A 24,579-nucleotide genomic window follows, 5' to 3' on the forward strand; every position below is an offset into this window, starting at 1 on the left:
TCATTTGTTGTCATTGGGGGTAATCTATTAAATGACTATACTATAGTTTATTTTACAGTTGAGGGACATTTGGATTGTTTGCAGTTTTTGGCTAATACAAGTAGTACTGGTTCGAATGTTGATTGTATTTTTTGTGGACATGTAATTTGTTAAATAGTGGAATTGTTGGGTCATAGGGTAAGCATATGTTCAACTTCTGTTGCAAAATATTATTCCAGAATGTACTGATTTATACTTGTACCCGCAGTGTGTGTGGTTTCCAGTTGCTCTGCATCCTGTGTAACACTCTTTAACAGTCTTAAGCTGAACCATTCAGTGCACATTTGCCACTGGTTTTAATTTAAAGTTACCTGTGTTGTTTGCCATTTAAATGTAAAGGATTTCATTTTTGTGAAATTCCTGTTTCAGTTTCTTGGCCATTTTTCAGTTGGGTTGTGTTTCTTGGTGATTTGTAGAGATTATGAAATCTGGATTTGAGCTGTGCTGGTTGTGTTGCAAATTGTCTCTTTAAGGGCTTATCTTTTTACTCTGCTAGTGATAGTCCAGTATATGGTGCCCCTTTAAAACAATGGTTAGGTCTTTTTGTATCCCACTTAGGTCATCTTTTCCAGTTGATCAACACTTGATTTCTTGTTATCTTTTTGGTAGTTTAATTGCATGTGGTCACAGAGTACAACTTGGTCAGATTTTAATTTTTTGAAATATGTTGACTTTCTTTATGGCCCAGCATATGTAGTCTAATTTAGTAAAGGCACTTAAAAATAATGCTTATTCTGTAGTTGTTGGGTTTGGTGGTCTATGTATGCCCAGTTAGGTCGTATGTTAATTGTTCATATCTTTTCTATTTTTACTAATTCATTTTTGCCCATTTAGTCTGTCGATTTCTCTGAGATAAATGTATCACATTGTTTATAATAGCCAAAAGGTAAAAACAACCCAAATGCTCATCGCCTGATGAGTGGATAAGCAAAATAGGTGGTATATCTATACAATGGAATACTGTTTGGCCACAGGGATGAAGTATTGACACATGCTGTGACATGGGTGAATCTTGAAAACGTGCCAAGTATAAGAAGCTAGTCACAAAGACCATATGTTATAATATTGCATTTATATGAAATACTCGTATGGAAACAGAAAGTATAAATTACTGGTTTCTTATGGTTGGAAGTGATGAGCCATAGGTGGGTGATAGCTGTAGGGTATAGATTTTTTTTGAGGTAAAGAAAATGTTCTGAAATTGATTGTAACACATATCTGTGAATACTCCAGAAACCATTGAATCGTATACTTTAAATGAGTGAATTACGTGGTATGAGTTATGTCTCCATAAAGTTTAAAAAATACTGTTTTTTTTGTAGGTATTTGAGAGGATGTAAGAATAGATACATGTCTTTTTTTTTTTTTTTTTTTTTTTGAGACGGAGTTTCTCTCTCATCGCCCAGGCTGGAGTGCAATGGTGCAATCTCAGCTCACTGCAACCTCTGCCTCCCAGGTTCAAGTGACTCTCCTGCCTCAGCCTCCTGAGTAGCTGGGATTACAGACATGCACCACCATGCCCAGCTAAGTTTTGTATTTTTAGTAGAGACAGGGTTTCACCATGTTGGCCAAGATGTTCTCTATCTCCTGACCTTGTGATCCGCCCACCTTGGCCTCCCAAAGTGCTGGGATTACAGGCGTGAGCCACCGCGCCCGGCCAGATGCATGTGTTTAATCTAGCATCTTACCTTCAAATCCTAAAATATGAAAATGCTATATAACTGTATGTTAAATAATTAAGTCATTTATTTCAGAATAACGAGGGATATCAAAGATTTTGGAAAGGATTTCTGAGTTTAAGGTTAAGAAACACAAATCTAGTCTTACCCTCTCATTTTGCATATGAAAAATAGTTAATCTGGGTAGGTTTGTCTTTGAAGTCAAATCTAGGTTTGAATCCTAACTACCAGTTTATTAGCTGTGTCAGTGTGGGGGAGGGGAGACATCTGTAACCTCTTTTTCTGTGTCTGAAATAGGATTAAAAACTCTCTTCCTCACAAAATTGTTGAGTATTAAGAGAACTGGCATAGTAGTAGCTACCATTTATTGACTACTGCCTATATACCTGATGTTTGCATTTATATACATTCTCGTTTAATTCTTACAAACCATGTGTTCTGCCATTCATTATATTATTATTTTGGATAGGTACTAAAGGGAAAACGAGATGTCTAATAATGGGAGGATAGTTAAATTATGACCCGTTTCTAGATATAGAATATCATGCAAATGGTGTTCTATGAAGATTTTCTGTTACTTGGAAATTGCTTATCTTAGATAAAAGGATTATGTATCATAGGATTTCAAATAAAGGAAAGAAAATGCAGACGGAAAAGCTTCAGAATATTTACTGAAGTATAGTTTTGTGTTATCTTTATGCTTTTTTTGGTATTTTTCAAAATGTTAGCAATGTGTATGGGAGTTGACAAAGGTAAAACAGATTTTTTAAAAACCAGTTGTTTACATTGGCTGTTGTAACTTGATTATGGAAAATTTTATTCAGACACAAATGTAGAGTGTTAGGAACTTTCATGCACCTATCTCTGATTCTCAACAATTATATGTAGCTTATCATGTTTTTTATATATGCCTTCCCTTCCTTGTTCCCACAAGATTTTTTAAATCTCAGACATTTTGTCATTTAATGTCTTTCCATTTATCGTGACAACCAGAAAAATACCCCTATATATTTCCAAAACACCTTCTTGGCAGCAGTTTCCTCATCTATTGAGATACACTGCTGTGGGACAGTGAGATAGAGTGGTTTGAAGTTGTGATTCTTTTCTGAATTTGGACTGATGTCTTGAGCCAGTCTTTTAATGTAGATTCCTGGGCCCACTCTGAAGCTTTCCTATTTGGACAGTCTGGTAAAGCCTAAGCATACTGGTGATTTTGGTAAAGATCTGAGAATAGTATAAGTAAGTTTTTCTTTATAGCACGATGCTCTTTTCTCTTGTCTGGTTTTATGTGTCTGGTACCTGGAAAGCCTTTCTTCACGTTTTATCGGTTACTTTCTTTAGTTGTCTTTCTTTAGTTTTCACTTATGGAAAGCCTTCCCTGACTTCCCTTTATGCTTCCTTTGGACTTCATGGTTTTACTTGACTCTCATTGGACTGTTCACCTTCAGGGAAAGAGTTGTGTCTTTTATCTTTGATTTTCCATAGTACTGCTTGTTAATAAATACTGAATAAAGTAAGTGGGAAGGATGGTCAGTATAATACAGATTAAGTATACTTTATCCAAAAACTTTTTTTTTTTTTTTTTTAAACAGACAGAGTTGGGACCAGGAGTGTCTCAGATTTCAGATTTTTTTTTTTTTTTTTTTTTTCGGGATATTTGCCTTACATACTTACTGGTTCAGCATTCCTAATTTGAAAATCCAAAGTTTGAAATGCTCCAGTGAGCATTTCCTTTGAGTGTCATGGATACTCAAAAGTTTTGGATGTTGGTGCATTTCAGATTTGGGGTATTTGCATTAGAGATACTCCACCCCTAGGCCAAGAATATGAGATTGGCTGTGTATACTGTATTCAACTAGAAAGAAAGGAACAGGACTGAAGATAGAAGTCTGAGGAATGGATTATTTTGGACGTGGTAAGAGCTAATTGTGGCTCGAACTAAATTTGGTCTCACATAACAAGAATAAGGATATTGGGAAGCAATGCATTGTTAGGCCTTAGCAGAGGATCGAATATAGGATATATGCACCTATAGTAGGACCTTTGTTTTAGAGATGAAGTAATAATAATTTCTTACTAAGATCAAGATACTGACATAAAAAGGATGCACCTCTATATTGTTTGAATTGGGGATTTTTTGTTTTGTTTTGTTTTTAGAGGTGGGCTATCACTCTGTCACCCAGGCTGGAGTGTAGTGGTGTGATAATAGCTCACTGCAGCCTCGAACTCCTGGACTCAAGCAGTCCTCCTGCCTCAGCCTCCTGGAACACTGGGATTACGGTGTTTGAATTGTAGTGTCTGTAGTAGGGGCCTCTATGAGGTACCTGTAGAAACTAGACTGTATGGTGCTGTGCAAACAACTGTAATACATACTTATTTTATTTTTATTTAGTTTAAGGAAGAAATCTCTAAACGTTTTAAATCGCATACTGACCAACTTGTGTTGATATTTGCTGGAAAAATTTTGAAAGATCAAGATACCTTGAGTCAGCATGGAATTCATGATGGACTTACTGTTCACCTTGTCATTAAAACACAAAACAGGTATGGTTTTGGAAGATGTGCAGCTTTAAAATCGTGGATAAATGTTCATACTTCTGAAAGTAACTAGTGTTGGCTGTAAATTACTTTCCCTGTCATTAATATTTAAATAGTTAAAATTCTTTCTTTGCTGTCGATAACAATTTTTTTTAAAAAAGTGATTCCATGTTAATGCTTACACGATTGTCAGATAACCATTTCATATTTTACAAGGTTCATTGGTATTTAGTTTTCATATCTAACTTATTTGCATTAGAACAAGCAAGTTTTTAGCTTTTCTTTTAGTAAGGAAATTTTTAGACAAAGATCATGAGTAACTTATCTCCTTAGCAAACCACAAATTGATAATCATATTTCATTAAGTCTAAGGAACTTTTTTTTTTTTTAAAGAGACAGAGTCATGCCATGTTGCCCAGGTTGGGCTCAAGTGATGCTCCCATGTCAGCCTGGGACTGTAGGTGCATGCCACAGTGTCCAGCTGTTTAAAGAGATACCTTTGTATATCACTAAGAAAGAATACTGCTAACTGAATTGATGTTTTCTTGTCACTTAAAATGTTTATTTTATACTTAGTGAAAGAGCTCCTTTAGACTTACATGGGTATGGAATTTTATCATCTCACTCTTGCGTAACATACAAAGACTTAGTTGTCAGTGTCCATATTTTTTCATACAGTATCAAACTCTGTTCTGTCAAGAGTGTTGGTAGTGTAGCATTGCTTAAAAGAGCTTTCCAGTATTTTCTCCAGGGTTTTGTTCCAAGCCATTAACACTCATTCTGTAAGTTTTTATGCTGGTATTCACCAACAGCAAATACTTGCTTTACTCATTCAAAATATTCCTTCTATTTTGGTGCTATTCTGAATACATGGTAACTTCTATCAGTACCAATTAATAGTGTAATTATTTTGAAGACACTTAATGTGGTAACTAAGCCCATTACGTATGATACAACAGTGTATCCAGGCATTCAGTTGAAGTCATGTAGACTACATGTGCAGGCATGTAGTTGATGCCTGGCTGTCAGCAATTGTAAGACAGATCCTGATTTCAGAGACGTTAAAATGGAAAAATGTGTGCCTTAGCTAAATTCAGGGAAAGAAGCAATGAGTGGGATTCAAAGCTCTTACCTGGTATCATCTGGAAGGGTTTTTTTATTTCCTTACTTTTTTTTTGAGACAGATTTTCACTCTTGTCACCCAGGCTGGAGTGCAACGGCGCGATCTCAGCTCACTGCAACGTCTGCCTCCGGGTTCAAGCGATTCTCCTGCTTCAGCCTCCCAAGTAGCTGGAATTACAGGCATGCACCACCACGCCCGGCTAATTTTGTATTTTTAATAGAGACGGGATTTCCTCATGTTGGCCGGGCTGGTCATGAACTCCTGAACTCAGGTGATCCGCCAGCCTTGGCCTCCCAAAGTGCTGGGATTACAGGCATGAGCCACCTTGCCTGACTTATTTCCTTTTAGAGATAATACTAACTAATAATCAGGCCAGGCCTGGTGGCTCACACCTGGAATCTGAGCACTTTGGGAGAGTGAGGTGGGCAGATCACCTGACGTCAGGAGTTCCAGAGCAGCATGGTCAACATGGTGAAACCCTGTCTCTACTAAAAATACAAAAAATAGCCCAGCACAGTGGTGTGCACCTATAGTTCCAGCTACTCAGGAGGCTGAGGCAGGAGAATCGCTTGAACCTGGGAGGCGGAGGTTACAGTGAGCCGAGATCATGCCATGCACTTCCAGCCTGGGTGACAGAGCAAGACTCTGTCTTTAAAAAAAATAAATTAATAAAGTAATAATTATTAATCATATTGATTTGTTGGCTTTATTTTGGTGAAGTCTCTCGCTTTTTATTGTTTTCAAGAATTTCAAGGGCCAGAGTAAAACTGGCTTATAACCCTCAAGAACTAGAAGGGGATAGATAAAAAAGTTGTGGGTTTTTTTTGTTTGTTTGTTTTTCGAGAGTCTCGCTCTGTCACCCAGGCTGGAGTGCAGTGGCGCAATCTTGGCTCACTACAACCTCCGCCTCCTGGGTTCAAGCAATCCTCCTGCCTCAGCCTCCTGAGTAGCTGGGATTACAGGCATGTGCCATCTTGCCCGGCTGATTTTTGTATTTTTAGTAGAGACAGGGTTTTACCATGTTGGCCAGGCTGGTCTTGAACTCCTGACCTCAGGTGATCGCCTGCCTCGGCCTCACAGAGTGCTGGGATTACAGGCGTGAGCCACCGCGCCTGGCCAAGATAAAAAAGTTTTTTATATAGTCAAGCTTTGTGGGTGTAACTGGTAATTGGCTTCCCTCTTATGAGATAACCTACCTCCCTCTCTTACATAAGCAATATGATTGAAACTAATGAAATATTTGTGTACATTATACTCAGAGAGGAGGGGCAGTTGCAGCATATTTTGTATTTTGTAGGGTTTTATTTTATTTTGTATTTTTTGTTTCTAATGCTTAGTTTTCTCAGGCTTTTTACTAAATGATAATTTGATTTGGTCCGAGAGTTTACCCTTTATTTCTAGATGTCAGGATTTCAGTGGTTCTTTTTTTTTTTTTTTTTTGAGACGGAGTCTCGCTCTGTTGCCCAGGCTGGAAGGAGTGCAGTGGCGCGATCTCGCTCACTGCAAGCTCCGCCTCCCGGGTTCTTGCCATTCTCCCGCCTCAGCCTCCCAAGTAGCTGGGACTACAGGCGCTCGCCATCACGCCCGGCTAATTTTTTGTATGTTTAGTAGAGACGGGGTTTCACCGTGTTAGCCAGGATGGTCTCGATCTCTTGACCTCGTGATCGGCCAACCTCGGCCTCCCAAAGTGCTGGAATTACAGGAGTGAGCCACCGTGCTTGGCCTTCAGTCGTTCTTTTAAAAATAATCAGCTCTACTGCTTACTCTGTGATTAATTATTTTCCCTAGGCCTCAGGATCATTCAGCTCAGCAAACAAATACAGCTGGAAGCAATGTCACTATGTCATCAACTCCTAATAGTAACTCCACATCTGGTTCTGCTACTAGCAACCCTTTTGGTTTAGGTAAGTGTCTTTAGTCATTCCAGTAGGGATGGGAAAAAATACTCTTTTCCTTTCCTGGGTAGTTTCAGATAAAATGAGAAAATAAAACATTGTCACTTTAACAACAAAAATTTAAAAAAACCATATTCCTATAATTGTAGATATTAAGGAAGTAGTTAGGGATATGGATATTCTTACATATCAGTTGGCGCCTTTCTTTTTAATAATGAAAGAGATGTAGTTTGTGTATACCTGATCTGACTACCACATAATTTAGTATGAGTAAGATTAGCTGGTTATTAACCGTAAGCCAGCGTCCCTGAATAATTTTTTCATTTGTAAAAGGAAGGGATCAGACTGCATTAGTTATTTTGTAACCGTCCTGAACACATGGAAGGGGGTCTGGGAAGCCAGCCTAGCCTAAAACTGCTTTTGTTTTTCTTATATTAGTTTGTTTTTTAAGAGAGGCAGGATCTTGCTCAGTCACTGAGGCTAGAGTGCAATGATGCCATCCATAGCTCACTGCAGCCTCAAATTCCTGGCTTACGGTGTCCTGCTGGCGTCCCAGAATGCTGGGGTTACAGATGAAAGCCACTGTGCCTGGCCTATATTAGATTTACATATTGAGGTTTTGTGGAATTTTTTTTTTTTTTTTTTTTTTGAGACAGAGTCTTGCTCTGTCGCCCAGGCTGGAGTGCAGTGGCGTGATCTCGGCTCACTGCAACCTCCACCTCCCAGGTTCAAGCGATTCTCCTACCTCAGCCTCCCGAGTAGCTGGGATTATAGGAGTGTGCCACCACGCCTGGCTAATTTTTTTGTATTTTTAGTAGAGACTGGGTTTCACCGTGTTAGCCAGGATGTTATAGATGTCCTGAATTTGTGATCTGCCAAAGTGCTGTTATCCATTTTCTTTTGATAATAGCCAAACTCAGCGGCTTATTACAACAAAGCTTCATTTCTTGCTACATTTTTCTGCATGCTGCTTGCTTTTTACCGGTTTGTAAGGTGCCCATCCGTATAGTCCCTCAGAGACTCAAGCTAATGAAAGTCATTTTTCATTCTGCTGTATTATAACTCTACCATTTGGAACATGGCAGAAGAGACAGTTACAGGGTTTTAAGTTGAACCTGCTATACTTTGGCCAGAAGTGGCACATATCATTTCTTGTAGTCCTTTGGCATTTCACATAGGCCTGTCCAAGTGCAAAAGAAATAATAAGGCTGCAAAATGAAATGTTTGGTGAGCACTGCTGTCTGCTACTGTAGTTAGTCATACTGAAGTTTTTGTGGTTTTAAGAATGCATTAATACATTTATCTTTGTGCTTTTCGTATATGGTGTTCATTGTGCCTAGTATTCAGTCCCCCTCCTAACCTTCTTCACGTTTCCTTGCCAAAGTATTTATGTTCCAGACTCATTAAGTGTCATCTCTTCTTCTGAAAGTAGCCATTCCACTTGGGTTATATTACCATAATATCCTGTGAATATTCTTTACTGAAGTATTTAACATCTGTAGAGACATTTATTTTCTTGTCTGTCTTTCCCACTAGATTGAGTTCTGAGGATGTCTTTCTTGTTGCCTTATTCTCAATACATATGTAATATAGTCTCTGACATATATAAAAAGTGCTCAGTAAGTGAGAAATGAATGCATTTGGTTGGTTATGTAATTTTACAAAGTAAACACTTTGTGATAAGCACTTGGTCATCCTGTTGCTCTGTTAGGTTTCTCCTTGATTTAAGTCCTCCAAAGAGAAATCTATTTCCAGGTATTCCCTGGCTTTCTGTCTCCTTGACTGGCAGTATCAGCCCTCTTGTACCCAGTGTTTATAGGTGAATTCTGCTTCCTGTTAATAAAAAGCTAGTCTTTTGGAAAGATTATTAGAAGTATAGTCTGGTGTGTGTATTTATTATTTCTCCCTTTAGCTGGCATAATCTGGAGTGTTTTTTCTGACACCAGCCAATTGTCCAATACCAGCTCTGTGTCCAAGATTCAGCTTCATTTCTGTTACTACCTACCTACAGTTAGTATCCAATCTCACAAGTTAGCAGACTCAGTCCTGCAAGACTGCCCCTACTTCAGATACTGGTCACAAGTTCTAGGCTACCTGTACTTCTGACTGACCAGCTCTAAATTGGGGGTTCCCCTGACCACCTCCTCAGGTTTAATAATTGCTAGAATCACACCTAGAACTCAAGGAAACACTTATGTTTACCTGTTTATTATAAAGGATACAACTCAGAAACAGACACATGCTTGGAAGATAATTATTAGGGCACAAGGTATGGGTCTGTGGGGGATGGAAGTTGGGCTCAAAGGTTCCATCCAGGTCTCCTCAGCGCACAACCCTCCTAACACTCAGATGTGCTTTTCATTTTGAGTTTTCTTAATCTTGTTGAAGAATTTGCATAGAGCTCTATCTCCACCTCCCTACCCTTACTTTCTTGGTGGGTGGGGCTGAAAGTTTTAGCCCTTTAATCACTTTGTCTTTCTGGTGACCAGCTCCTTTCTGAGGCTATCCAGGGGCCTAAGTCACTTCATTAGCATAATGATCAACAGGGCTTGTAATGAATAATAAAAGATGCTCCTGTCACTCAGAAAATTCCGAAGTTTTAGTAACTCAGGATGAAGGAGAAAGACCAAATATATTTATGTATTATACTACACACATGAAAATATATTTTGTTGATTTTATTACTTAAATTTAATAACCAAAGTATAAATTTTTGGCTAATTTCAATGATAGGAATTAAATATTAGTAATAGGTATTCGATTTGTTTTTAAATGATTTCTTGTAATAGACTATTGGGTCAACTAATACTTTTTTGCATCTTCATATTTTATGTCATGTTAATGATAAATTTTCTGACTTTGATTTGTATGTTTTTGCCCTTTATCCTCTTAGGTGGCCTTGGGGGACTTGCAGGTCTGAGTAGCTTGGGTTTGAATACTACCAACTTCTCTGAACTACAGAGTCAGATGCAGCGACAACTTTTGTCTAACCCTGAAATGATGGTCCAGATCATGGAAAATCCCTTTGTTCAGAGCATGCTCTCAAATCCTGACCTGATGAGACAATTAATTATGGCCAATCCACAAATGCAGCAGTTGATACAGAGAAATCCAGAAATTAGTCATATGTTGAATAATCCAGATATAATGAGACAAGTATGTAGAAAGTTCTTTCAGTTCGTTTAGCTAAAGAATGATATATTTGTTATTTAATTTTCTGTGGTTAACGAGATTGTCCTGTATGTATGGTTAAGCTAAAGAGAGAAGTCCTTATCTTTGTTTAAGAAAACTCAACAAAGCACTAATTTGGCTATTTGAACTCTGAATTTTCTGTTAAATTGAAGGATCTTTGTAAATAGTTTATTTTGAAGGCTTAAGAATCAAAAAGTCCAATGCTGGAGATGGGAAATTCACGCATAACAAAGTGCTTCCTTCATTATGTTATTTGAATGCTAAGTTGCTTTTTTGAGGTGAAATATACCAGGGATTATTTAAAATAATCTCCTGCCTTATATATTGAATACAAATTGCAACAACTTTAAAGCTTTAATTGGTTTTTATTTGTGATTGTAGAATCAAGACAACACCTCATTTTATAAAATAGAGTGTTCTCATGAGCTGAGCAGAAGAGGTTGGCTTTATAGGCATAAAACGGCTGAAGAAAGCAAAAACGAACAAAAAGCAGCTGGGTCATTTCAAAGTTACTTTCCTAATAGGGTTAAAATGGAGGGAACTCTTTCTTGTTACAGTGACTCACATTGACTGCAGCTTACTATGGTTTTGGGGGAAAAACTGGCCCTTTTCATAGTTCACTTTGATTACGTGGCATTTGGCACAAGTGGCTCTATTTTGGTTTGGTGTGGTCTGCTGGGGCATGGTGCAGGAGGCTGGTCCAAAACAGTGGCCTCCTGGCTGGGCGCGGTGGCTCACGCCTGTAATCCCAGCACTGTGGGAAGCCAAGGCGGGTGGATCACGAGGTCAGGAGATCAAGACCATCCTGGCTAACATGGCGAAACCCTGTCTCTACTAAAAAATACAAAAAAAATTAGCCGGGTGTGGTGGCAGGTCCCTGTAGTCCCAGCTACTCGGGAGGCTGAGGCAGGAGAATGGGTGTGAACCCGGGAGGCGGAGCTTGCAGTGAACCAAGATCATGCCACTGCACTCCAGCCTGGGAGACAAAGCAAGACTCTGTCTCAAAAAAGTTAAAAAAACAAAACAAAACAAAACAAAACAGTGGCCTCCCATAAACTTTGTTTAATGGCAGTTAATAAAGTAATTAATGTAATTCATGTGTATTTCAATGCCTTTTTTTTTCTCTTTATTTTTTCGGAAATCTTTTTCTTAGACGTTGGAACTTGCCAGGAATCCAGCAATGATGCAGGAGATGATGAGGAACCAGGACCGAGCCTTGAGCAACCTAGAAAGCATCCCAGGGGGATATAATGCTTTAAGGCGCATGTACACAGATATTCAGGAACCAATGCTGAGTGCTGCACAAGAGCAGGTGATCCACTGGCTCCAAGGTTCAGGCCAAAGAGTAGCTTCTGTTTTAACACAAATATGTGTATGATTGAGGGTAGCTTTTATATGAGGAATGTGGTTTTCAATTTTTAAAAAGTTCAGTGGCCGGGTGCTGTGGCTCACGCCTGTAATCCCAGCACTTTGGGAGGTTGAGGCGGGTGGATCCCAGGGTCAGGAGATCGAGACCGTCCTAGCTAACACGGTGAAACCCCGTCTCTACTAAAAATACAAAAAATTAGCTGGGTGTGGTGGTGGGCGCCTGTAGTCCCAGCTACTCAGGAGGCTGAGGCAGGAGAATGGTGTGAACCCAGGAGGCAGAGCTTGCAGTGAGCCGAGATCACGCCACTGCACTCCAGCCTGGGTGACAGCGAGACTCCATCTCAAAAAAAAAAAAAAAAAAAGAAAGTTTCGTATCTTATTTAAAACAAAAGCTTATTCTTTGTGATTTTTATGTCTTTTATTACAGTTTGGTGGTAATCCATTTGCTTCCTTGGTGAGCAATACATCCTCTGGTGAAGGTAGTCAACCTTCCCGTACAGAAAATAGAGATCCACTACCCAATCCATGGGCTCCACAGACTTCCCAGAGTTCATCAGCTTCCAGCGGCACTGCCAGCACTGTGGGTGGCACTACTGGTAGTACTGCCAGTGGCACTTCTGGGCAGAGTACTACTGCGCCAAATTTGGTGCCTGGAGTAGGAGGTATGCTTTTAACAACTCAGGCTTTTTTCTTTTTTGTCCTCATTTACATAATTAAGACATTGTTTATACTCTCATTCTTTGTGCTTTTGTGTGTATGTATGGTATCTTTTATAAACTATCTTTTTCATGTTGCTTTTGTTTTGTTTTGTTTTTTTGAGATAGAGCTTCACTCTTGTTGCCCGGGCTGGAGTACAATGGCACGATCTCAGCTCACCGCAACCTCCGCCTCCTGGGTTCAAGTGATTCTTCTGCCTCAGCCTCCCGAGTAGCTGGGATTACAGGCGCCTGCCACCATGCCCGGCTAATTTTGTATTTTTAGTAGAGACAGGGTTTCTCCATGTTGGTCAGGCTGGTGTTGAACTCCTGACCTCAGGTGATCCGCCTGCCTCGGCCTCCCAAATTGCTGGGATTATAGGTGTGAGCCACTGCACCTGGTCACACTTTGTTTTTTAAAGGAAGCTTTAAATGTAGAGAGAACGCTTATTTACCTGTGTAGTTGTTACTAGAGCACATGTTTGCTGTCTTTAGCCTGGTTTTGTATTTTAGATCAGTAGATTGTGAAGCACCTGTCTTGAGGTCAAGGCTATACTGGCTGCATCAGAGAACCTGCCAGGTTTGTTAAAAATCAGATTCCCAGATCTTACCCTCAGACTTTGTGGAGCCAAATCTTTCATAGTGGGGTTAAGATCTGTGTTTGTGTAAAGCAGATTCTCATGTGTGAACAGGTTAGAAATTTACTTTTGTCCACTTTTCTGTAGACTGGACTCAGTAAATAGATGTCTTCCTTTAAGCTATTCAGATACTACATGCGGATGTTTTGTCCGTGAATTAGGTCCAAGATCATTAGCCATAGTGACAACTTTAGTCCTAATACTTGGCATATAAGTAGGAAGAAATGGAGACATGGGAGCACTTCTCTAAGATGAGACAGACTGGGTATGTTTTAAAAGATGCCTGTACTTTGGCAGAGGAATTGGAAAGATGAGGTGCTGGATGAAGAATTTTTTAAAATTAATTGCTGAAAGAAGAATCATAATGGGAAGAGTAATTAATGATCACAGTTGATACATATTTTATAGAATACAGTGGATATCTTGAGATTTATGTTTATAATATAGGTTTTGTAAAAACTGAAGTAATACCATTTTTAAATCAATAAAAAATATTCTGTTCTATATTCTACTTAATTCTTACTTGATACTAACAATCTTTTGAGAGAGTTGCATTGTTCTTACTTTAAAGGGTATAGAGCAGGCAAAGATTTAATCATATTTCCTGACTGGTTAAGCTGTTGTTTTCTTTCCCTTTACCATGGTTGTCTACAGTAATAACTTTTGTCTAAAAAACCAAAAACCAAAAATCAGTTTTGCAACCTTTTACTCAGATACTTAATGGTTTGATACTTTAACATTTCATGTTAATATTTCCATCAAGGGAAAACAAGAAATAGCAAGAATGAACTTACTCTCCTGGCCTATCAGATTGTCAGCGTATTTGTACAGTATTATGATTCTTACTCAACTGTGACATTTGATGCATACATATATGCACACATACACATGTAAAGATGAAATTCTTGACTCTTCTTTGGTCCTGTAAGCACCTGCTCTAGAATGTAAGGAAGCGTTAGAGCAGGAGTTGACAGATTTTTCATGTGAAGGGTCAGATAATACTTTAGGTATTGCTGGCCAAGAGGCAAAATGGAGAATGTATTACATCAAGAGACAAAACAAATTCCCACAAACTTTTTAATTGAAAAAATAAAAAATTTGGTAATATTTAGTTACAATATTTTCCTTGTATCTACTGATAAGAGGAATGGGACTTTTTTGGGGGAATAACATTTTGCATAATTGGGGTTCAGTGTTCTGTTTACCAAAATTGCAAAGTTCATCTGTTATACGTGGTGAGACTTGACTGACTTTATTCAAAATACGTACTCATTCCAAAAGCATTTGATTTTAATAGCATGTTTATCAGTGTGGAAGGCATTTATAGAATTCCATTAGATAATGTTGTTTTTAACATGCCATTACATTCAGATTAATCACTTCAAAGTGAAAGTTAGGTTAGTAGCTCCTCAATTGCACAGTTAATTGAACTTTGAAATGTCAGTTGCCTTTGCATTTGCATTGAGGTCTGAAAAATGTTGCTGGTAGTATGAGCTCAAAAGTAAATCTGCAAATTTGTGAGAATGGAGATCTTGCTTCTTGTGATTTTTTTTTTTTTTTTTTTTGACGGCATAGGAAGTCTGCAAAGCACCTTGACATTGCTTGTGATTCAAACAATTTTAGTTGTCAAAATGACTTTAGTATGATCACACATAAATGCTGTTTTGCTTTGTAGTTTTAGGTTGAATTCACGCATAAGCATTACCAAGTCTAACAAAAACGAATTCATATAGTAATTCAATGTTTGGTTGTTGGAGGGTTGGCAGGGTAGTGGTTCTCGTTTACTAAAATTTTAATCTTTGGCATGAGCTAATAAAATAATGCAATGAAACTTTACCTCTGCTAAGCCACTATCAACCTTCTGTGTGGTTAGGCATGTCAGAATATTGAGCTATTGTTAATAAAAATTCATGAAGTTGACTGTGGTTAAGTTTACAGGAGTGAACAGTGCTCCTCATTGATACTCCTGGTTCAGTAACATGATAGATCCAAATATTTTCCAGAGTACCTACTGATGAATAAGACAGTGAATAACTATAGTCTTTAAATACCTTACATTTTTATATGCTTTGAAAATATGTCCAACTAAGTCCTTTTAATTCTGCATGTTTTTGCTGCCATGAGATGTAGCACATCTTAGCAGATTCTACTTCAAGTAGTACCAAATTCTTATTTCTCAACTTTTTAAAAAATGGTCTTACCCTGGTTGTTCCATTCAGACTATTTATAGGGGGTAATTTTCCGGTCACTTCAAACTTGCCATTGACTCCTCATACAATTGAGCAGTATCAGTAACATCTGTCAGCTCATCAAGAACTTAGAAATAGCACTCAGAATCATTTGTGTTGTTTTTAAATTGAATATTGATACCCTTAACTCTGAGAAAAACTGTTCTTCCTGAGAGCCGAGTAGACTTCAGCGAGTTTATTTTCTCGACACATTTGGTTACTGCAGTCAAGATTTAATTAACTGTTAAATTAGTCATCACTAGTACTTGGCTTTCTTTGGCTAACAAGCCACTTGGAAACTTAACTTTGGTTGCAGTCTTATTTTCATTTTTATTTTTTTGTGAAAAAGTGGCTATGATGAGGTATTTCATTCTAAAGTTTGTATTTCTTCTGACCATTGCTTTTCTGTGAGTGGGGAGTATTGTGATGAGTGGTTGGTCCGGCAGTGCTTATATATGTTGTATTCTTTTAGTGTCATTGCATAAGAAACACAAGTTTTGCCATCTCATTTAATAAAATATATTCCACTATGCCTTAAAAACCTGACATTTGTAACTCCCCTTCCTTCTTGTTCTGGCATGATTGGTATATACTGGTTATTATTTTTTTTTAATGCTGCAGTGATTTTGTGCTGCATGAGTATAACTGATTCACTGTGTTTTGTAGTAGTATACTGAACAACAGTATGAAGGAGGCCAGGTGTGGCATGGTGGCTCATACTTGTTATCCCAGGACTTTGGGAGGCTAAGGTGGGTGGATTGCTTGAGCGCAGTAGTTTGAGACCAGCCTAGCCAACATGGTGAAACCTCATCTGTACAAAGAAGACAAAGAGTAGCCGGGCATGGTGTGCAAGCTGTAGTACAGCTACTTGGGAGGCTGACGTGGGAGGATTACCTGTGCTTAGGGGGGTTGAGGCTGCAGTGAGCTGTGATGGCGTCACCACACTCCAGCCTGGGAGACGGAGCGAGACCCTGTCTCAAAACAAAACAAATAACAGTATGGAGGAGTGACAGTACCATAGACAGTTTCTGTTGCAAGTACTCACTGCTTTTGTAAAAGTGCAAAACACCCATAGACAGTAAGTGAGAATGACTGTTCCAATAAAATGGTATTCATGGACATTGAAATTTGAATTTCAGATAGTTTTCACATTTCACAAAATATTTATCTTGGATTTTTTTTCCCTTAACTATTTAAAAATAAAAACGTAAAAGCAGATTTTTTTTTTCTTTTTTTTAAAGACCGATTCTCGACCTGTCACCCAGGCTGGAGTGCAGTAGCATGATCACGGCTCACTGCAACCTCCGCCTCCCAGTTTCTAGTGATTCTTGTGCCTCAGCCTCCTGAGTAGCTGGGATTACAGGCACCCACCACCACACCTGGCTAATTTCTTTGTATTTTTTTCTTAGTAGAGACAGTGTTTCACCATGTTGGCCAGGCTGGTCTCAAACTCCCGACCTTGGGAGATCTGTCTGCCTCGGCCCCCCAAAGTGCTAGGATTACAGGTGTGAGTCACTGCGCCTGACCAAAAATTGTTTTGGTTTGTTTTGTTTGAGACAGAGTCGTCACCCAGGCTGGAGTGCAGTGGTATGATCTTGACTCACTGCAACCTTCTTCTCCTGGGTTCAAACGATTCTCCCTTCTTAGCCTCTCCAGTAGCTGGGATTACAGGTGTGTACCACCACACCCAGCTGATTTTTGTATCTTTAGTGGAGACGGGGTTTCGCCATGTTGGCCAGGCTGCTTGAACTCCTGACCTCAAATGATTCACCCGCCTCAGCCTCCCAAAGTGCTGGAATTACAGGTGTGAACCACCATGCCTGGCCTTGAAACGTAAAAGCAATTTTTAACTCATTGGCTTAGCAGAAACATGTTGTAGGCCAGATTTGTCCTGCAGGTTGTAATTTGCTAACCTATCTTAGAATACAGACATACCTCATTTTGTTAGGCTTCACAGATAGTGTGATTTTCACAGTTTGAAGGTTTGCGGTGACCCTGCATTGAGCAAGTCTGTTAGTACCATTTTTCCAACAGCATGTGCCCACTTCATGTCTCTATGTCACATTTTGATAATTCTCACAATATTTCAGGCTTTTTCATTATTCGGTTTTGGTGATTCTGTAATCAGTGATCTTTGATGTTACTTTAGTAATTGTTTTGGGGTACCAGGAACCACCTTGTACCTGGCGAACTTAATCAGTAAATGTATGTGTTCTGACTGTTCAACTGACTGGCTGTTCCCCTTGTCTCTCTTCCTCTTCTTGGGTCACCCTATTCTCTGAGACACAACATTGAAATTGGGTCAGTTAATAACTCTTCAGTGGCCTCTAAGTATTCAAGTATAAAAAAAGACTCCTGCATCTCTTACTTTAAATCAAAAGCTAGAAATAATCTTGTTTAGTGATGGAGGCATATCAGAAGCTAAGATAGGCCAAAAGCTAGGCCTCTTGCACCAAACAGCCAAGTTGTGAATGCGAAGGAAAAGTTCTTGAAGAAAATTATAAGTGCTACTCCAGTGAAGACATGAATGACAAGAAAGCGAAACAACTTTATTGCTGATGTGGAGAAAATTGTTGTGATCTGGATAGGCGATCACACCAGCCACACCATTCCCTTAAGCCAAAGCCTAATCCAGAGCAAGGCCCTAACTCTTTAATTCTATGAAAGCTGAGAGGTAAGGAATCTGCAGAAGAAAAGTTGGAAAAGTAGCTGAGGTTGACTAGCTTAGGTTTAAGGAAAGAAGCCATCTCCATAACATAAAAGTACAAGGTGAGGTAGCAGGTGCTGTTGTAGAAGCTGCAGCAAGTTATCCAGAAGATCTCCTAAGATCATCAAGGAACGTGGCTACATGAAACGACCAGTTTTTAATGTAGGTGAAAAGCAGCCTTCTATTGGAAGAAAATATCATCTAGAATTTTCATTTCTAGAGAGAAGTCAATTCTTAGCTTCAGTACTTCAAAGGAAAGGCTGACTGTTGGGGCTAATGTGTCTGATGACTGAGTTGAAGCCAGTGCTCATTTATTATTCCAGTAATCCTAGGGCCTTAAAAATGATGCTAGATCTATTCTGCCTATGCTCTGTAAATAGGGGGAAAAAAAAAGCCTGGATGACAGCACATCTGTTTACAGCATGGTTTACTTAATATTTTAAGTCTACTGGTGAGACATTGCTAAGGAAAAGATTCCTTTCAAAATATTAGTGCTCATTGACAGTGCATGTAGTCACCCAAGAGCTTTGATGGAGATGTGCAATGAGATTAATGTTGTTTTTATGCCTGTTAACTAACACAACATTCATTCTGCATTCTGCCCATGGATCAAGGAGCACTTTCAACTTACAAGTCTTATTTAAGAAATACATTTAATAAGACTATAGCTGCCTTAGATAGTGAGTCCTCTAATGGATTTGGGCAAAGTAAATTGAAAACCTTCTGGAAAGGATTCATTCACCATTCTCAATGTCATTAAGAACATTCCTAATTCATGGAGAGGATGTCAAAATATCAACATGAACAGGAGTTTGGAAGAAGTTTATTCTATCCCTCATGGATGCCTTTGAGGGGTTCAAGACTTCTGTGGAGGAGGGGACTGTAGAAATAGTGGAAATAGCAAGAGAATTAGAATGTAAAGTGGAGCCTGCCAGGTGTGTTGGCTCATACCTGTAATCACGGCAATTTGGAAGGTTCGGGCAGGAGGATCCCTTGAGCCTAGGAATTGGAGGCAGCAGTGAGCTATGTTCGTGCCACTCCCCTCACTCCAGCCTGGGTGACAAAAGCGAGACTCCATCTCAATTTAAAAAGAAAAAAAGAGGTGGAGCATGAACACTGACTGCGTTGCTACAATGCCATGAAAAAACTTGAACAGATGAGGAGTTGCTTTTTGTAGATGAGCAAAGAGTGGTTTCTTGAGATAGAGTCTGCTGTAAGTGAAGATGCTATGAACATTGTTGAAATGACAGCAACGAATTCAGAATGTTTTATAAACTTAGTTGATAAAGCAGTGGCAGGGTTTGAGAGGATTGGCTCCAATTTTGAAAGTTCTACTGTGGCAAATGCTGTCAAACAGCATAGAGTGCAACAGAGTTTTCCTGATGTGGCAAACTTCATTGTTGTCTTATTTTAAGAAATTGCCACAGCCACCCCAACCTTTAGCGACCACCAGCTGACTCACTGTTAGCAGCTTTCGGCAATAAAGTATTTTTATATTTGTGTACAGAGTTTTTTTTAGACTGAAGGCTGTGGCATGCATACTTAATAGACTACAGTATCATACAAACAACTTTTGTATGCACTGGGAAACCAAAAAATGTATGTGACTTGCTTTATTGCACAGCAGTCTGGAACCAAACCCACAGTATCTCCAAGGTTGGACTCTAGGATGTGAAAAAAAAACTAAGTTAAAATTTACAACATGAGAAAATAGGAAAAACAAGAACTATTAAAAACAAAATTATAATAAACTAGAAAGATAAGTGAGAAGAGTCAGATGTCTTAAGCCTGATATAACTGGATGGAATAGCAGAAGGGAAGTGAAAAACCTAATGAGTTGACTTGGCATAGTAAGTTTGAGAATATATTTGAGTTTGAGTGTATCTAGTTGGCAGTTGAAAATCTAGGTGTAAGTCAAGCAAATTAACTTAGTTTTCAAAGAAAATTTACCTAAATATACAATTGTCATCACATATGGAATTCACATAAATTCAGCTGTAGCCCTTGGCAATAAAAGGAAAAACAATAATCATAACAAGTGCTTTGTACATTAATTTTCTTACAACCACCCTATGAAGTAGATACTGCTTTCTCCATTTTACAGATGGGGAACCTGAAGTATGAAGACGCTAGATAACTTGCCCAAGATCACATGGGTTAGGTTAGATTTGAACCCAGGTAATCAGGCTCCTGATACTGCTTGGTGTCACTGTGCTCTATGGTTTCAAATGTTAAATGTGCCTACCATTTTACTCAGTGAGTGGCAGTACACAGTGAAAATGGGTGGAGGCGTTACATCTTTTGTTCCCTCGGGCACGAAGGCTTCCTGCTTTCATAAGGGTGGGCAATATTAAGTGCCGAATATGATTCTAATTAATTCTTTGCAGTCTTGGAGGAAAAGTTGGCTCAGTCCTTTTCACTTTATGGAATTTTTCAGCAGTAATTTTGACCATACATAATTTTTGCCTTAAGTTGACTTCAGAAGCTAGCCTCTTCATTAGACAAGATTTTACTGTAAATGCAGAATGTTTAAACTCTTAAGTCCTCTTTTCCTCGTATATGTTGGGCATATACTTTTAGAGATGTTTTAGTTTTAAAGTTCTTTCGTAGTTCAGTTGATACATAATATGTATAATCATTTGTACTTGGTGAAATTAAACACAGCGCATATTACATTTTAAAGCTTCAACTTTTAAGTATTTTTTCTTAATATGCCTTTTTTTAAAACAAACTTTCAGCTAGTATGTTCAACACACCAGGAATGCAGAGCTTGTTGCAACAAATAACTGAAAACCCACAACTTATGCAAAACATGTTGTCTGCCCCCTACATGAGAAGCATGATGCAGTCACTAAGCCAGAATCCTGACCTTGCTGCACAGGTGAGTTTGTAATTGTATTGAAAAAGACTGTGCAGTGTGAATTAGAATAACCTAATCTAGTAATTGTGATTTTGGCACATTTGTGTTGTGTATGATATCTTAATACACTAGAAAAATAAGTAAACTGTGTCTCCAATTTTTTAGACCATGTGTTTCTTTGCAGTAAATTCATACTTTATATGTAATTAAAACAACTTTATCTCTGCCATTCATTGACTAGAAAGAAGTGCAGGTTTAGTTTGTTTCTATGTAGGTTGAGTTAGGAGACAAGTACAAAGTTGTGGAATGCCCACTCTTTTGAAGATAAACTACTTAATGAAATGTAAATCTTGAAAGCAATTAAGAGCAATGTTAATACATTTGAAATACTTTTATTTAGTAGATCACTCAGATTATAATAGTCATGCTCAAAATGGCAGTTGTAAAATAGCATGAAGTCATTTATTAAAGACGGGGATTTGTCAGAACAATGTTCTCATTCTTTCAACTGTTGATTCCCCTGCTGAAGATCGTATACTGGTCCCTTATTAACGTATTCCTTTTTCTAATTTGTTTCTAAAGAGACCACAACTAAGAAAATTGGGGATCTTAATGCTGGCTGAACACTCAGGATCACTTGGGAAGCTTTATAGACCACACCGATAGACAGTACCGATGGTTGGGCCCTATCCTTAGAGATTTTGAGATAATTGCATCTGATAACCCCTTCTCCCTCAAGTTCCCTAGGTACTGTCTAGTTTCCATACCATAGGGCTTGAAAAACCACGGAAAATGTGAAATAAACCTTGATCATCTGTAGTTTATATTTGCTGTTTGTTAAAAACGGCTTCTGTAGTGTGTCAGGAATTTGGAAGACTTTATAGTTAATCTCATCCCTTAAATTTTAAAAGCTTTAAGTCAAATGAATGGTTTTTATTTTCTAAATTCTAAAACTATATTGATTCAAGTATCTTTGATGTATAATTCTCAGTAATAACTTAGGCCCTCACCAGATTTGTGGAATTGGAGATAACAAATTTTAAGAAGAATTTTTGTGTCTGTGATTCTGTATATTGGAGGTACATTTTATGGAAGATTGATTTATGCATATGAAACTTACCAGACTGAGTTGTTAGTATTAAATGCCTCAGTTTACCATAATAAGCCATTTTAAGTGTGTATTTGGCTAATACTGAATATGCATCTTGCTTTTAAAATTTGACTTTAACAAGCACATACGTAGCAATTTTGTAATAATCTTACTTTAGTAAAGTGACTTGAGCACTCACATACCATTTTTTTACTCTAAAACAAAATGTGGCTAATACTAGATTGGCATGTCTTTTATTACAGGTAATTTAGAAACTATTACAATGTTCTTGTTATCTGCAGATTAAAATTTGTGTTTTTTCTATTTTGATTTTTAAATATTTAAAAAGACTCTTGAGTGTAAAAACTTGTGGTATAAGCACTCAGGTAAGTTATAAGAAATACCTAATCAAATAAGATGATTATCTGTGACAGGATACGTTTAAGATGACATGCTTTTTTAAGATTAAATGAAGTGAATTCCAAAAGATGTGTGATAACCTCATTAATATGTTAATGATAAAGAAGTATTTGGAACCAATAAAGAAGCAGGTTTGTTGACCTTAAGCCGGTATTAGTTTACTTACTGTGAACTTACTGGTCACTTTGAAATAAATACTGTATGTTCCTGAAAGGTTGTCTGACATCTGTTTTGGTTATTGTATTGAAATTAACTAAAAGATCACTTTGCAAGAATTGGGGCAAATTTTCTCTACCAGCATTTACATTGCTCTTAAATACGGTTAACTACTTGAGGGCGAGGATCATTTCCTCTCCAGACTTTGGATAGATAAATAGGCTATCAGTAAATCCTTGTTAGTTGACTTTTTACTCCGTCTGGGGAAAATGATATAAAACGTGTCTTTTGAAGCTACGAGAATTTATTAGCTCTGGTTATGCTCATTGTGTATTTTAATCTTATTTTCAGGTATATGACATTATACTAATAATGATCCTGATTTTTAAATTCTTAACGTTTATTTGAAGTTTAGGAGATGCCACTTTTCTCATCTCTGGCGGTAGTGAGGTGAAATCCAGATGCTAATCTTGGTGTTCTCAAATGGATTTACATCTTTTAGGTCTTAAATCATTTTAATACTTTTCCCAGAGGACTGTTGGTGCTAGGCCTGACTGATTTTCACCTAGCAGCTCCATTTCTCTGGCAAGTTGGTTGCTGTTTTGCGGTGTTATTTTTTTGGACCTAATATTAGCTGTTTTGTAGTAGGCAGGTAGATGTAGTGGTCCTTTTCAGATCTAGATTTTCTCTGTGCCTGCCACTTGTGTGTTGAGGTTTCTAAGCAAGCCATGTTACATAGTTCATGTATTGATGTTTATGTTTATTCTGTCAGTGTAGTAGAAAATATATCTTCATGAATGCCAGTTACTCCCATTTTTCTTTGAATGGCATATATTCACGTTTGTTCAAGGAAAAGCCTAAGAAAATGATTGCTTTTATTTTTTAGGATATTGCATGTCATTATCATAACCACCATTCTCATTGAGAGAGAATATGCCTCATTTTTTTGTTTTTGTTCTTCTGGAGATCCCTCTTGTGGACAGTATCTTCCCTTTTCCTTTTTTAATTTATGTTCTACCTTCCTCCCTTTTAAATGCCAGTTTAGGCGCTTGGGGGAAGATAGAATAAAACAAGGTACATTACTTGTTTCAGATATTTCCAGTTAAAATTGTTTGAACACTTGCCCCATAGATGATGCTGAATAATCCCCTATTTGCTGGAAATCCTCAGCTTCAAGAACAAATGAGACAACAGCTCCCAACTTTCCTCCAACAAGTGAGTAAGACAAGATGTTAGCTATCTTGGGTAATGATTTGCTTGAAAAAATTTGATGATAAACATTTTCCTTGCTCTTCTCTGGCTGATAGCAAAACATAGAATAGAGACCAATAATGCTGTCAATTCGTAGAGAATTCAGCTTGATCTTCACTGAGTCCCATTTCACTGCTGACCTTTTGCTTGTGTTTCTTAAACATAAATTCTCAGGAAAGAACATTTTGTTTTTGCTTCTGAGGACCTAGGATTTTGAATGCTTTGTTAATACCATAAACCATTTCCTTTCATTGTACTAACTTTGATGTGCTTCCTTGTGTCATGTTACGCTTTATGGTTTAACTAATTTTGAGTAACAGGAAAGAGCTACCCTATTCTATTTTATAGGTTGTTTTCTTCCAAATTAGTAGAATTTTTTTTTTTTCTTTCCAAGGGGTAGATCTCATTTCCTCAAACTCGGGATTAGTAAGATTAAGATAGTGTTGTCATATAAGGAAGTAAGGAAGGTTATATTATAAACAAGTACTTGAGATTGCCATGGTATTTTATTATTTAAAACGACAAAAGAGAAGTCAGTCTTGGTGTTTTGAAACTGGTAGTTCTAGGGCTTCATATGTTATGCAAATGACTCTGAGACCTGTAAACCGTTTTCCAAGGTTGGTGTCCTTGATCTATTGTAATGATGTAAGCCTATCTTTGGTTAGTCAGGTGGTGTATATTTGGAAGTAGTAAAGCTAAA

General features: G+C 38.0%; 1 protein-coding gene across 2 annotated transcripts in view; it reads left to right on the top strand.

The window, feature by feature from the left end:
- The window catches only part of UBQLN1 (ubiquilin 1), a 48,474-nt gene that overhangs the window by 18,272 nt on the left and 5,623 nt on the right, over positions 1-24,579 (top strand). The window contains exons 2-8 of one of the 2 annotated variants that reach the window (XM_003267455.3): positions 4,111-4,262; positions 7,168-7,283; positions 10,168-10,430; positions 11,620-11,778; positions 12,262-12,496; positions 20,841-20,983; positions 23,760-23,843. In XM_003267455.3, coding sequence (XP_003267503.1) covers positions 4,111-4,262; positions 7,168-7,283; positions 10,168-10,430; positions 11,620-11,778; positions 12,262-12,496; positions 20,841-20,983; positions 23,760-23,843 — 1,152 coding nt within the window. The remainder of the gene's footprint in view (positions 1-4,110; positions 4,263-7,167; positions 7,284-10,167; positions 10,431-11,619; positions 11,779-12,261; positions 12,497-20,840; positions 20,984-23,759; positions 23,844-24,579) is intronic. The other variant, XM_003267456.4, reaches the window with a different exon arrangement.

This window comes from Nomascus leucogenys, chromosome 1a, assembly GCF_006542625.1.
Source record: "Nomascus leucogenys isolate Asia chromosome 1a, Asia_NLE_v1, whole genome shotgun sequence".
In the NCBI taxonomy this organism is placed as follows: domain Eukaryota; kingdom Metazoa; phylum Chordata; class Mammalia; order Primates; family Hylobatidae; genus Nomascus; species Nomascus leucogenys.